Source organism: Gymnoscopelus braueri (genome assembly GCF_963280865.1).
Source record: "Gymnoscopelus braueri genome assembly, chromosome: 11".
NCBI lineage: Eukaryota > Metazoa > Chordata > Actinopteri > Myctophiformes > Myctophidae > Gymnoscopelus > Gymnoscopelus braueri.
The window spans coordinates 37,410,589-37,425,412 of NC_137613.1; the positions used below are offsets into that span (position 1 = coordinate 37,410,589).

The 14,824-nt window shown below is 39.1% G+C and overlaps 1 protein-coding gene across 1 annotated transcript in view; it reads left to right on the forward strand.

The window, feature by feature from the left end:
• Positions 1 to 14,824, forward strand: part of calcr (calcitonin receptor) — a 91,316-nt gene that overhangs the window by 60,696 nt on the left and 15,796 nt on the right. The window contains exons 4-10 of the mRNA XM_080442243.1: positions 313 to 420; positions 3,015 to 3,118; positions 3,434 to 3,596; positions 4,973 to 5,083; positions 5,340 to 5,452; positions 6,482 to 6,573; positions 10,477 to 10,603. Of these exons, the coding sequence (XP_080298369.1) occupies positions 313 to 420; positions 3,015 to 3,118; positions 3,434 to 3,596; positions 4,973 to 5,083; positions 5,340 to 5,452; positions 6,482 to 6,573; positions 10,477 to 10,603 (818 nt within the window). The remainder of the gene's footprint in view (positions 1 to 312; positions 421 to 3,014; positions 3,119 to 3,433; positions 3,597 to 4,972; positions 5,084 to 5,339; positions 5,453 to 6,481; positions 6,574 to 10,476; positions 10,604 to 14,824) is intronic.

The window sequence follows — 14,824 nt, forward strand, 5'->3', positions numbered from 1 at the left end:
TAAAGCGAACATTTTTAACTCAAATCTTTGCTTCTGGGGGGTCCCTGGAACAACATATTTTTGAGATGGGGGTCCGCCGCCAAATACATTTTGGGGGTCTTTGACATGAAAAAGTTTGAGCACCACTGATATAGAAACATACGTTTTTCAGAATACTGTTGGGATTTAGAACTTAGAAGACATTTGTAGAATCGGCTTCAGGTCTTAATGGGTTAAGTAAAAGAGATTGGCAGACTTGGTAATACTAATGTATACTCTATAATGCAATCATTATATTGAGATGGTATACTGCACCAACTTTACCCCCTGCAGGTGTGTATTGTGGCGTTACATGGGATGGCCTGTTGTGCTGGGGAGAGTCACCAGCTGGAACATACGTAACGCAGGGCTGTCCAGGTTATTCTGACGTGGATCCCGCTGGTAAGAATATTCTGCTATACTCTAATGCACATGTACAGGGGCTGCTCGCGTTCTGTGCTTTTGACTCCATAACCACAGCTTCCATAATGATAAAATAGATTCATTAAGAGAAGCTGCATTTTTAGAAGGTTTTCTGTAAAAAAAAAATGAAAGAAAAAAAGTAACTAGTGTTGTCCTGTCAGTAAGCGAGATATGCTACTGTCTTTTCTGTGAGGCTTGGTGGTCAGTAGTGATATAGTTGATCCTATTCTGAACGACACTGTTATTAGGGTACTCACTAACAACATGGACCAACATGGAATGACAACGACCTTTGTCACATCACTATTCAAGTGACAATAAATGTTAAAAAGTGGTGGCTTTATCTCAGACTCTGCTCCGACGCTAAACATAGAGTGTAAACATAGTATACTATAGTGAAACCACCTGGATTTGTACCCTTGTCTCCTGCATTGATAACCAAACACCTACTGTCCAGCCAAAGGGGCCCCTGACCAAAGAACATATCAACTCAGTAATATATCAGTTTTCTTTCTTTTTTCACATGATTTGTCCAGCACTTTCTATTTTTTCCCCATTTGTAGATTATGTTATTACATTATGAGTTGTCACAAGGCTTTACAAATTTGAATGCAGGTCATGCCAGCTCTGATTACTTGGAAATGCAATGTGATTATTGGGTGAGAATGGAAAGATGGAGTGACTGTGAGTGGGAGGCAGAAAGAAATAAGACAGGGTCTAATAGAACTCTGTGTTACGTCCTTGGCCTACTGGCAGCATGCACAAGAAATGTGGTGCTGATCCAGCGGTTTGTGAGATTAGCTCTGGATACATGGCCAGGCAGACAAAAATAATAATACATACAATTTATATAGTGCTTTTCTAGGTACTCAAAGTCGCTTTACAGAAACAGAATAAAAAAAAAAATAGTTAAAAGGTTAAAAATGAGGGAAAAAAGGGGGATTATGATTTGGTAGGAAATGCGAGTCTGAAAAGGTGGGTTTTCAGTGTAGTTTTAACCCATTAAGACTGGGAAAGCAAAGTAATTTTAGATTTTAACCACATTAACCATTTTTTTATACTTTGGCTATTCAAAAATAGCAGATACTGTATACAAGCACCAGGTGCCGCGCTATGAGCTTGTAGATCTGCAATTTTTTAAAATCATGAAATTTGGGCAAATCTTTGAATATACAGTATATATTTTTAATCAAACATTTGTAACTCAAATCTTTGCCTCTGGGGGTCCCTGGAACTACATATTTTTGGATGTGGGTCCACGGCCAAATACATATCATTTTGGGGGTCCTTGACATGACAAAGTTTGAGAACCACTGATATTACAGCGACATAAGTGTTTCAGAAAACTGTTAGGATTTAGAAGACACTTTGTAGAATCAGCCTCTTAATGGGTTAAACGTGGCGAGGGTGGGGGGGGCAGCTTTGATATAAGCTGTGGGAGTGAGTTCGTTGTGAGTTCCATAGCGAGTGGGCGGCCTCTGAGAAGGCCCTCTCACCCCGCTGTAAAAAAAAAAAAAAAAGACACGGAAAGATGAAAGGTACAAAGAGAGAAATATACTGTAGAAGAAGAGAGCTCAACAAAGAAAGAGAGAGAGAGAGAGAGAGGAGGGGATCGGGAAAAATAGAGAAAGGCAAAAAGAGGTAATGGATGAGCAGAGAGTATGAGCATAAAAGAGAGAGAAGGTGCTTGCTGAATGGAGAGCTCATAAAGGGGGCTTCCCAGATTGGCTTTATGATTAAGACTCCCCTATGGTTCCATTTGGGGAAATGTGATACTGGTGCTGAAGCTTTAGGGGAGACATGCGGTGGGATGTGGAGGCAGACCTGATGAGCTGTCAGAGGAGGACAAGCAGCCGGGGCGCCGGGTGATCACTGACAGGAACATCCGAAACCTCATTCTTAGCCCTGTCCAGATCTACTGTACATGTACAGTACAGTAGGACGTCAGCCCAGCATTTGACCATCATGCAGGGAATGCATTCAAAACAGGGGATTCTCCATTGACATAACATTATGTCATGTCATGTCTGCTGGGCTATTTGCTAAACCCTTGCACTGTAATGTCAGGAATCTGAACAGGACTCTTTTTTGGGTAGGTATACTGTACCATTATCCGTTGGCTCGGCCACAGACCATAACATGGATTGGCATTGCTCATAAGGCATGTGGATATTATGTTCTTTGTGAGGTCTTGTCTTGCATGTGTCTCCTATCTCTATATACTAATCAATAAGAAAAGGGAATGTAGCCATTCTTTCAGGAATTCAACATCAACCTCAAATGATAGGTGAAGTTTAACGTAATGATAGTTATGACAACATTTTATGTATTACGTTTTTCATCTGTTATGACACCAGATAACCCTCGTTCATGTGTCAACCTTTTGATATCAGAGGCTATTCATATAAAGTTATTAATATTCTAGGGCTGCCTGAAGCCTTCTGCAGATAATCAGTGTATAGCATGTTCAGCCCCCCCCCCATTACCTCACAAAAGGAATCGGCTAAGACCCCACAATTAAATTCCTTAAATACCTTCAACGTTTTGTCTTTTCTTTTTCTTGTTCTTTTCAGAAAATGAGACCAAATATTGTGATGAATGGGGTAATTGGGCCCAAAGTCCCTCCATTAATAAGAGCAGATCCAACTGTCTACCCGTCTCCAAGGATAAATTAAAGGTAACGGAAGATGGATGAATTCCCCGTGATGAATGAAGAAGGATAAATAACAAGCTGAGTGCTCCCTGATCTGTTGTGGTTGCAGCCAACGTTGTAACTTCACTTGTTCTCGTCAAAGGGAAACCTTGACAATGAATGCACACATTGTCAAGGTTTCCCTTTGACGAGAACAGATGTCTGGGCGATAATGACTTCATAAATATTTTATGATGTTGTATACATGTAAATGGTTATTGCGCCCAATGCCGTGTACTGTTAATAATGTGTTTTGTGTCTCTGCGTATACAATGTTGACATAATTAAATCTTTTCCCAGGAGGCTGCAACAGTGCATTTGAATGACACTTTGGTAGAGCCCACCGTTGAGGTCAAGTTCAGTGCCATCCCAAAAGAACAGGAAATACAGAGGAAAAAAATCCTTGATGGACAATACAAATGCTATGAGAAAATGAACCGAGATCCGCCGCACAACAAATCAGGTAGACAAAAGTACCAGATCAATTGTCTCCATCGCTGTTATTGATCGTAGTCTGTTTAACTAATGGCAGCTCTCACCTGTACTGGAAAATGACTCTGATGGCTCTTTTCGACTACGTAACCCAGAACCTTCCAATAACCTGAAACCCTCTGGAACCTGTAAAGTTCTGTGATTGTGTTTTATTTATGTTTTCATTATAACCAGAATCACCCCTGAAGGGAGAAGTACATCATTTGTTTTACTCATACTCGTACTACCTCCTAAGCAGGGCCCAAATTCTGTGAGCCTTATGTGAAACAGAGCCGTGATATAGGAAAAAAATCCAATTCCCTTTGTCCCCTTGTAATCGAAAAGAGCCATCTTACTCTTAGGTCTAAAGGCCGGTTCACACCAAGCTCTGTAACTATTGGGACGGCCCTCCCACTCTGTCTACCAGTGCTTGTCCACTCTTGCGGGTTGTGGTTGCAGGCATAGATATAGAAACCTAGATATCTCATTGGCCGCTGCAGTTCGTTGGAGCGACCTGTGTCGCGGCCGCCATATTTAGAGGGGGCACGCTGCCAAGCAATACAAGGTATTGCGATACAGGTCGCTCCAATGAACTGCAGAGGCCAATGAGGTATCTAGGTTTCTATATCTATGGCAGGTACCTGGTACGTGGAGCTGGGAGGCCGTCAGCTCTGATCTGGAGCACCTGGGTCCAGTGCTCTCAGGGCTTTCTTCCTTCCTTTCTCATTCTCCCCTTGCACACTTTGGTTTGTTTGTTTGTTTGCATCCATCACCCAATACCATTCTTAACACTCACCTAGACACCTACACTACTGATTCTACAGACTAACACACTCCATAACCATTTTGGTATTTGGTCTTTGTCTCCATTTATGTATTTAATAAATCATGTTTTTTTAAAGATTTCCGTGTATCCCTCTCTTTTGTCCGAACTCTGAGCCAGGTTTGTGACACTGTAACGATAACTATAACTATATCGTTCACCACTGGCTTTGTTATAGCCGTGGTGTGAACTCTGCCACCCACTTGCCACAATTTTTTTTAAAAAACAATATCTGTAATAGTTATCATTATACTTATACAGTAGTACTTGGTGTGAACGGCCCTTTGTTTTGGATAATAGTCTATAAGAAGCCTTAACGAAAGCATTTTCTTAACTTACACCCTTTAACTCTATGGATTAATAGCAAAAAACAAAAAAGTCTCAACTTATCCAAAAGACCAGAACCCACAGCCTCACTCTACTTTGTTCTCTTCAGTTTTTCTTCTTTGCAGATGTTATTCCAAATGACCCCGTAGGGAAAGAAAATAGGTCCTTTTGCAGCTATTTTTGTCTTACCAACGCCTATGTCCTTATTGTCCCTGTAGAGTTGTACTGTAGTCGGAACTGGGATGGCTGGCTGTGTTGGGATGATACTCCAGCAGGGACCTACAGATTACAGAGCTGCCCCAATTATTTTGGCGACTTTGACTCCACAGGTGAGCAGCGCTGCCCAAAGAGTCTCCACTCTTATAAAGGTCTGCCAGTGCCTTGTTAACCTCTCATGATGAATTCACTTCCGCTCCTCCATTGACTGTATTTAAAGCGACCGGGGCTATAAAATATTCATGGCATTGGGGGTGAATTCATTATTCATCAGGCGTAATGGGGCCGAAGTTTATGGATCATACTGTACATATTAAAAGGAAATCGCTGTTTCTACTGTCTATTACCATACTTTTCTGGTTATTTCAGAGAAGGTGACCAAGACTTGTGGGGAGCACGGGGAGTGGTTTCGTCATCCAGACACAAACAGAACTTGGTCCAACTACACGCTCTGCAATGCTAACACTAAGGAGAAGTTACGGGTAATGTAATCATGCAGATGTGACATACAAGTACATTATAAACTCAAAGCTGAGGTATGCAGGAACTTGGCTCACATCTTCACATTTTCGTGAGAAGCAAGAAGTGAGAGTAAGCATATTTTTAGTTTAGCCACCTATAAATATTGTTCCCGCAAGAACCACATTGCATTCCTATACTGCTAGAACATATGCACTGCTCTCCCACATAGATTACCACTGAAAGATTTACTGATGGAAAAATAATGCTGAATGCAACGTAGTAGAGCCTTTGCTATCAAACCAGTCTGAATGATGTGAGATCAAAGGTTAGGGTTTATAGTAAAATATCTGAGCTTAGCTTATTGTGTCACATGCTTCTTGTTGGCTACCCATGTGATATGCAAAGATGGGAAAGATGCTTTCTAAATATGGCTACCGATTATCTATTGAAATACTCAATCTCGGTAATACAGTATAACCTAATGTGAGTTGATTTTTGGGAGCTTTGCTAACAACACATCATTATTTACATAATTGTTATTTATTCAGTTTTTACTGGTGTTATTTTCATCATATACAACCAGCATCATCCATTATTAAGAATGGATTTCAAGACGTTTAAGAAGTTAGAATGTGTCCCTTCAAAACTGTGATCAGAGAAATGATAGGTTTCATCTTACATGATGAACACTACTGGTTATCAATGTTTTAGTGTTTGGAGCTAAATAATACTTATAAAAGCTCTGGTTATCAATGTTTTAGTATTTGGAGCTAAATAATACTTATAAAAGCTCTGGTTATCAATGTTTTAGTTCTTGGAGCTAAATAATTCTTATAAAAGCTTCATATATTTAAACATTATAATTGTTCTTTTCCCCCCAGAAATGGTGCCGCATTAGAGCTACCAATTTCACAGTAATTCAGAGTTAAATGAACACTCAGGATATAACAGGTTATCGTATATTCAGGTGATTAATTGCAGTCCGATCACTGTATAATTCTAACCAGCCCTTCTTGTTTGTGGTTGTGTGTTTTTGTCTGTTTGTGCAGTCAGTGTACATCCTGTACTACATGGCCATAGTGGGCCACGCTTTGTCCATATCCTCCCTACTAATCTCTTTGGCCATCTTCTTCTACTTCAGGTAATTGATGTCATGTTCTGTCACTGCTCATTACATGGACAGATGATGATGTGCTTTATTGATGTGGTGACTGCATATCGTCGCTGTCTGGTCGAAACCTAGTATGTGCGACGCTTTTCAGAGAGGGTATTGTATTTCAGTATTTCAAAGGATCCAGCGAAGTTATATTAATAAAAAACTTTTGTTAAAACTATTCATTGGTTAAATATTTATAAAACCCACAGACAGACTTAACCACATTCATTTTTTTAAATAATAATAGCGATAATAGCGGATCTCCAAGCCCACGACGCATTGTGAGCTTGTACATCGACTACTTTCGCTACTTTTATGTTGTACTACAAAGTAGGGCATTAATAAAATAAAAATATTTGAATATGGAGAGGTTTCTGCCTGACAGCGACAATATTTTTATGACTTGGCTATGCAAGGAACAGAGCAAAGAAAATGTTTTATTCCCCTTTTAGTTGTTGTGGTACTTGCATTTGCTCTTACATGTGATTGCAGCACTGTCATTACTCTGAAAGCCCTATGAATGGATGATTGACAGCTGTGTGGTGTGCAGAAGTTTTTTTTTTAAAAGTTCACTACATTTTCAGAGCAGCACTTTTTATTTCTTCTGCTGTATATGGTCGGGACTGGGAGTGGTTCTTATCTTGACTGGAGCGCTATACTATTTCATATGAACGTGTCTTTTGGCAGTTTTATCCGGCATGCTGCAGCGTAGCTGTAGCTGGAAATGGTGGCCTTCAATATGTGTGCTGTGTCACTGATTCTAATTTATAGTTAACTTCATTGTCATTGAGTGCTTCATTCATTTGGATGTGTCCCCTTCATTTCATGCCAGCTTGGTTTTTTCCATGAAACTACTCACGAGGTAGATTAATTTCATGGATATTTAGGGGTTCACAGAACGAAGACATACATAGGAATGAGTTGGTGATGTGTTCTTAGGCATGTGTGCAGCTGAGTCTCATTACAGTTTTCCATCCCAATGTGCCACTTAATCCCAGAGGAGAAGGGCACAATAATGATGAACTGGACGCTGAATTTCAATTAGATAGGTGTTCAAAATATTAAACCTATTATAGAAAAAGAAGATAGGGGGTTGTTTTAATAACCATGAATGTTTGGTATAATTAAGAAATATTTTGTTAAAAAAAGGAGAAGAAAAAAAGAAAGGAAAGAAAAATAAGAAATGCAAAAGGATGCTATTCAAGTTTAGTTACTTGCTGCTTTGTCTTTAGTGTATCTTTGGAAAACGGGATGCGATTTGGTTTAAATCATCCTCATTTTGTAACGGCACATGAGATTTTGCGGTTTCACTCGTGCCATTATTTTTGGAGCAACGTTTGGAAGATGGTGATGGTGCCCCAGGGAGAAAATTCAAACTTCATGCGCAATAGCAGTACTTGGAAGAGTTGTTCTCTTGGCCCAAGATTCACCGTGAAAATTCTTCAATTGTAAAGAATGAGATGTGTTGGACGTGCAGTGTGGGTGTTGATCGCTGGAGGCAGCTGTAGACCAGTCTAGAACTTGTAACGGTTCACAGTGTGCTGCAAAACTCATGTCTATTCATACATCTATAGCAGGCTACCTGTGAATGCATTATTACATATTCCACGAGCTACTGAGACCCACAGTGGCCCCATAGGGGCCCCGTCTCTTAAACCCAGCGACACCCAAGTACACCTGATCCTTCATTCACTATCAAGTAGGCATCAGCAGAAAGCTTTTATAATTGACAAATGAAGATCTCAATAGGTTACCAAAGACGCCACTTTTACAAGAACACAGCTTTTACGACCACAGAGCATATTTATGGCCCAATCTCTTAAAAGGAGAATGTCTTAATGTTGACCATTATAAGGTCCAGATGTGTAGTTTACAGTGGTATGTGAGGGCGTACAGCTGCACTGGTCCCTTATTTATGACTCGACTTCAACGCTGTCAGGATTCCCAGATAAAAATACTTCAGCTCGCTGTGGAAAAACTGAGTTTGTTAAGAAATATCGCCCATCCAGAGAGTCTCAATGCTCACTACGTACTGTTTTTGCCATGAGGGTGACAGCCCCTCACAGATAAAGGCTTGTATAGTGTGAGTACATAGTCAAAAGTAGAAGCGCGATGCGCACAGCTCCCAGTATTGAAACTGAATCAGGTGCACCATTGATGCAAGTATCAAAACAAACGGAATACCAGCACGTACGGATCAATAGTCTGCTATTAATTGAGGGCAACAATGAAGGCGTTTCAGCTAAAAGCCATCATCTGATAATAGTAGGCTACTTGTATACTAAAACAAGTGACTGGTGATAGCTTTTAGCTCAAACATTGTTGCCTCAATAAATAAAAGACTATTGATTTGTGAGTGCTTTGTGCTTTGTGAGTGTTTGTTTTGATATAGTGAGTGTTCAATATTGGCTCCTGCATTTCCTTTTATGTACAAAGCTGGATAAATACTGCTGCTGTTTAAATCAAATGTATAGTCAAATAGATTATTCAGTTTAGGCTTGTGGAAATTTGATGTTGTTCTGGTCAGGGTGGTGTTCGTTTTTCCCCATTCATATGTGACCTGCTGTAAGAGGCTACTCCTCCAGGTGCAGACTCACATTTATGAGTCTGCAGGAGTTAGGACTACGCATTTTATTTGTTTTATAGCATCTTTATAGCTTCTCATAATAATGTTTTTTAGCTGTCTTTGATAGCTGGGTGGCTGTGCTACCATAAAATTTATATAAATTATATTAGGAAGCACCTGTGGATCTGTTACATGTAATCTGACAGCTAATCCCAAGAGAGTTTTGATATGATCAAGCCTTCATAACCGCTACACTCCCTGTGTCTGACACCATCCATGTCCAGGCACAGAATTGATCTCGCTTTGTTTTATGTACAGTAATTAAAATAAATGTTGAATCTATAATCTTGCCTGACTAAGAGAGCAAGGTTCAGAAGAGGCCCCAATTAGTCTCGGCTTTACGTTTCACAAACAGACAGCCGCATCTGACATCCTCATTATGCTGTCAGAAGCCAGAAGCAAATCTTTCCAGTGTTCTCAGTCATTTTTCGTCCTGTTAACTGCATCAACATCGGAGAGGACGTTTGTCAGATGATGTATGTTGATGTAGCAGATGAGTTTTTATTGCAAAATGCAGCCATATTTTTTCAGTCATTTATGCATATGCCGATCCGTCCTTTGAAATCAGATAAGCATGCATTGCTTTCAGAAATTTGAATACATTATCAGTGATGTGGTAATGCTTCTCAGGTGTTGTGTTATGTTGTTATGATGTTATTTTCCTCATAAAAAAAAAATTCATATTCCTAATATTTCCATGGCAGTTCATTCTCTTACCCAGTAATGTATTGTATGATGACCTGAATGCATTAACATTTTAAAACAAATTTATAACGTACAGTATCAAAACATCAATAAACCATTTTACAACCTTTTTTAACGTTAAAATTTATTTTTCTTATCCTTAGTAAACACAAATATTCTGGACTAGCAAAATTAAATCAAGCTGTTTCCAAAGCACATACGGTTCTTCAGTTTTGGTATTGGGAACGTTACACAGAAAATTCTTAGTGGTCATTTTATTCAGACAGTGATCCAACTGGACCTGTAAGGATTGGTTCTATTAACCAATTAACACTGACGGTTTTACTGTGGACTGTCAGTAGATAGATAGATAGATAGATAGATAGATAGATAGATAGATAGATAGATAGATAGATAGATAGATAGATAGATAGATAGATAGATAGATAGATAGATTCTTCTCTGAAGAACTTGGACCATCCGAGATTTACGTGTATTAACAGATATAAATGTACATAAACATTGTATGTAAGTCTACGAATGTATACAAGTGTGTCTCATGTTCTTTTCCCATACAGGAGTCTGAGCTGTCAGAGGATCACACTACACAAGAACCTCTTCTGTTCCTACGTCCTCAATTCTGCCCTCACCCTCGTCCACCTCGTAGCCATTGCTGGAAATCCAGCTGTAGTGGGCAGAAACCCGGTGAGCTCAATCTGTCAAAAAAACTTTTCTCAACTACACAATCCTCAGTGTTAATTTAACTCTTGTACAAATATGACCATTTGGTTACATTTGTATACTCTCAATTATATTAACACTGGGGATTTGATTGTGTATTAATTGGCTAATGTAACAAGTAATTTTGCAATGAGTCATGCTATGAAAGTGAGTCATGCTATGAAATGTTTGAAACAAGGATTTTAAAAATTGGGTCATTTTATCGTCTACTCAGGCTTTTGTGAGCCCCCCAGACAGTTTTTAAGTTGCTTGATTCAGTATTTAGTTATTTGATATTCATTTTATCAGATACTCCCTCTTCCTATACAAACCCATTATAACTTCAAACTCCATTTTTAACATATTAGATTCATCAAAAACACTTGGTTCTGGTGACTCATCCTGCCCTCCTAATACGTGAGGGGGCCGTGTTTTTTCGATAACTTTTTCATTTATTTAAAAAAATGTTTTAATTGTATTGATTTTTTTTTTCATTTTCCAAAACAATTATTCAAAATAAATGAAAAAAGTAATTGAAAAAACACGGTCTCCTCGCATATTAGTAGGACAATGTCAGTCTAATGTTAGAATCTAACATGGTTAAAATGGAGTTTGAAGTTACAACGGGTTTGTATAGGAAGGGGGCGTGTCTGATAAAATTAATGTCAAATATCTAAAATACTGAATCAAGCAACTTAAAAACTGTCTGGGGTGTTCACAAAAGCCTGAGTAGACGATAAAATTACCCAATTAATTTTTTAAGTGAATTATCCCTTTAAAGCTACAATCAATAACTTTAATGTCCTACCCGCCTGGGATTTAAACCCTGTTTATCTGCATGAGGGACCACATTTCTACCACTCTATAAGAGCCGTTTCACACTCAGGTCCCGGGTGCGCACTCCAGACCGCTTGGCTAGTGTGAATGTAGCGAATCGACCCGCGAAACGGATCACCGTTCCGTTCCCGAAACCACCTCGGGAGGCAGTTTCGGATCCGGATCATGCGTTTTCGGGTACGGTAGCTGCAATGTGAAAGCAAGCGTACCGTTAGACGGAAGTGGCCCGCTATTTGGAATAGGTGACGGTATATAAACTCGACAAAAACAGCCAACAAAAACACGTCGCAGATCAATCCACAGGGGTTCAACCATGGCCGTAACATATCCACACCAAGCAGTAGCACAGCAGAGCAGTGCTCTCTGTAGGCTGGAATCCAACCGTTGCGGCATCCATCCGTTGGATGCCGCATGTGTTGGACGCCTGTATGTTGGATCATGCCGTCTGTCAGCGCAGCACCGGTTTGAAAAAAAGAAAAAAGACACACCGACATTCCATAGGCTAAATCAATGCATTTTGTGATCGCATCGCACAACTAATAGCCTACTAAAACTAACGGGGAATACCAGAAAATAATAATATTTTGACATACGGGAGAAACGGTTGGTGCGGATATTTAAATTGGATCTCTACTACATATCTTTGCTGTTAGGAAGAAACCCTGTATCCCATATTGCAACTTTTAATGCTTTTTCATCATAAATGAATGCCCTATTGTCATACAGTGTCACACAAAAGTAGCAAAAATAGCCAAGCTACAAGCTGAAAATGCGGTGCAATGCGACACATTGAGCTTGTTGATCCACTATTTTTGATATTACAATATAGAGCAGATAACCACACTGATCTTGCATTGGAAAATATAATTTTTATTTTAAATATGAACAAAGGCAGGAGATGCACGTCCCCACAGTTCTTTTTTACACACAGTGCTGGACCCACAAATCATAAATAAATAAAAATAAAAAGGTGAGTCTGCACATAAACTGCTCTAGTCTTTTTAAATTATAACCAAAGCTCTAAAGTTAACGTTTCTCCCATGTAGGGCTAATAAATTAATACATAAAATAAGGAGACTCTTTTTAAATAACCAAAAGTGAACTTTCTCTTATTATTATTATTACTTTAGAGACTATGGCAAGCGCGATCCTATCGCACACCTTCCTACATGACCAGCTATGGCTTTGCAGTCCAGAGGATGAGATTAAACAACAGACAGGAAGCGTTGCGGAATGCGTTTGTGTCAACTGTACTTGTACTTTTCTTCATAGAGAAAAAGAAGAGCACAGGGCGCATATATATATATATATATATATATATATATATATATATATATATATATCATTCAGTCCGACTTCACTGTAGGCTACTATAGTTGCCTTTTCATTTTGTACTTAAGCTGTCGTGAAAGTTTATAATATTTAGAGAAATTTAAAGTTTCAAAATGCAAAAGTAGTAGTAGTTGTGAAGGTTAGTAAACTGTACATTTAGACTGAATGTTTCCTGTATCCTCATCTTGCGCTAATGCACACAAGTGTTTCACCAGGTTTTGAAACCCTATATTAATGCGAGCCCAGCACAAACATTGTCGCACAGTTGATGACGTCTGTGTCCACAGAAGAAACACTATGTGCATGCCGCCACCTATAGGATCGGGGGTATATATGCATGTGTTCTCTGGCGCGATTGGATCTTGGCCAATGTGAATGCAGGCCACTGAGGGCACCATTCGAACTGGGAAACGTTTTCAATGAAAACGGATCCAGTGAGAAACCGCCCTAAGATGCCCCTGCTTGGTAAGGGTGGATATTGGGTTATGAGCTTCAGGCACTACTGTTTGTCAACCAGTACAGTAGGTGTCCTATAGCTACCCTGCACCAGGGTCTAAATCTCTCAATGGAAGAGTAGGGAGACCATGTCCAGCCACTGCAGGTGCACTAGATGTATTGTATTAACCCATTTAAGACCTGAGGCGATTCTTAAAAATGTTTTCTAAATCCTAGCAGTTTTTTGGAAAAAAAAAAAAAAAACAAGATTTTTTAAAAATAGCAGATCTACAAGCTCATAGCGCGGCACTCGGTGCCGCGCTATGAGCTTGTATATCTGCTATTTGAATAGCCAAAGAAATCTAAAGTGACACAGATTCGTTCCAGGTCTTAAACTCTACCATACAGATTGGTTACAATAATGTTTTATTCATTACAATAAGTTCCAGATTGCAGGTTTAATAGAGTTTTGAATGAAGACAAATGCAGGTATCTGGCGTTACTAATTAAAATGAGACACAAATGCGAAACTTCTGGGAATGAAAAGTACAAGCCTCGAGCATGCATGCAAATATCCATTTAGACCCCCCTTTCCAATTATTTTGATATCAAAATGATCGAGATTTGACATAATTAAAACAGTTGTCTGTTCTGCAGTTGGTTTAAGGGTATATAGTTGTAGCGTACATTAATGTGCTATGTCACGTTTGTACCAGATATTGCAGAAAGCCATTAATTATCCTTTTAGTGCTTTTCGATATCTCTTTCAAGAAATTTTGACAGGCTGCCACTGAGCCATGCCGAATTTCAGAAGTGAATTCTTTGGAAGTCGAGGGTCTGCTAAGGCGAAGGTATAAATCTGTCTCTTGGAATGCCTTGAGGTCAGGAGTGATCCTAAATTTACACGATACGCTTCAAGAAACATCCCTTGTTATTGTTTTTAGTAGTTTATGGAAATCATAATGACAAACGAGCTCTGCGGTGGACTGTTGACAAGTATCTGTTTTTTTTTCTCTTTTTCTTTTCTTTTCTTTTTTTCCATTTTAAAACGTTTTGGCTGTCAACCAAGTTCGCAGCATTTGGTAGACTGAATATCTACACACCAGCTTTCAAACCCTTCACTCCAAATAGTTTTTAATTTAAGAACAAATATTATTAGATGATAAAAGTGATGAACAAATATACAACAATGAATAGGTTTATATACTAGTGTACTATATACTTTCAACCCTTTCAACCCTGATGTCCCTATATTTTAGGCATTATCTGTGAAAAATGTCTAACATTTCAAAAACTAGCTAAGCTAACAAAGATAGCAGAACTACAGATCGCAGATTTTAGCTATTTTTTTAATAGGGCATAAGTGGTTAACCCATTAAAACCGGGAAAGCGTCTGTCATTTTAGATTTTTGCGTTGGCTACTCACAAATAGCAGATATGCAAGCTCACAGCGCGTCACTTCGTGCCGCGCTGCAAGCTTGTACATCTGCTATGTTTTAACATTTTGTGAAGAATCTTAAAAGTGTGACAACTACTGATTTAGAAGGCATTGGTAGAACCGGCCTCGGGTCTTAAGGGGTTAAAGCAGCACATGTATGGATG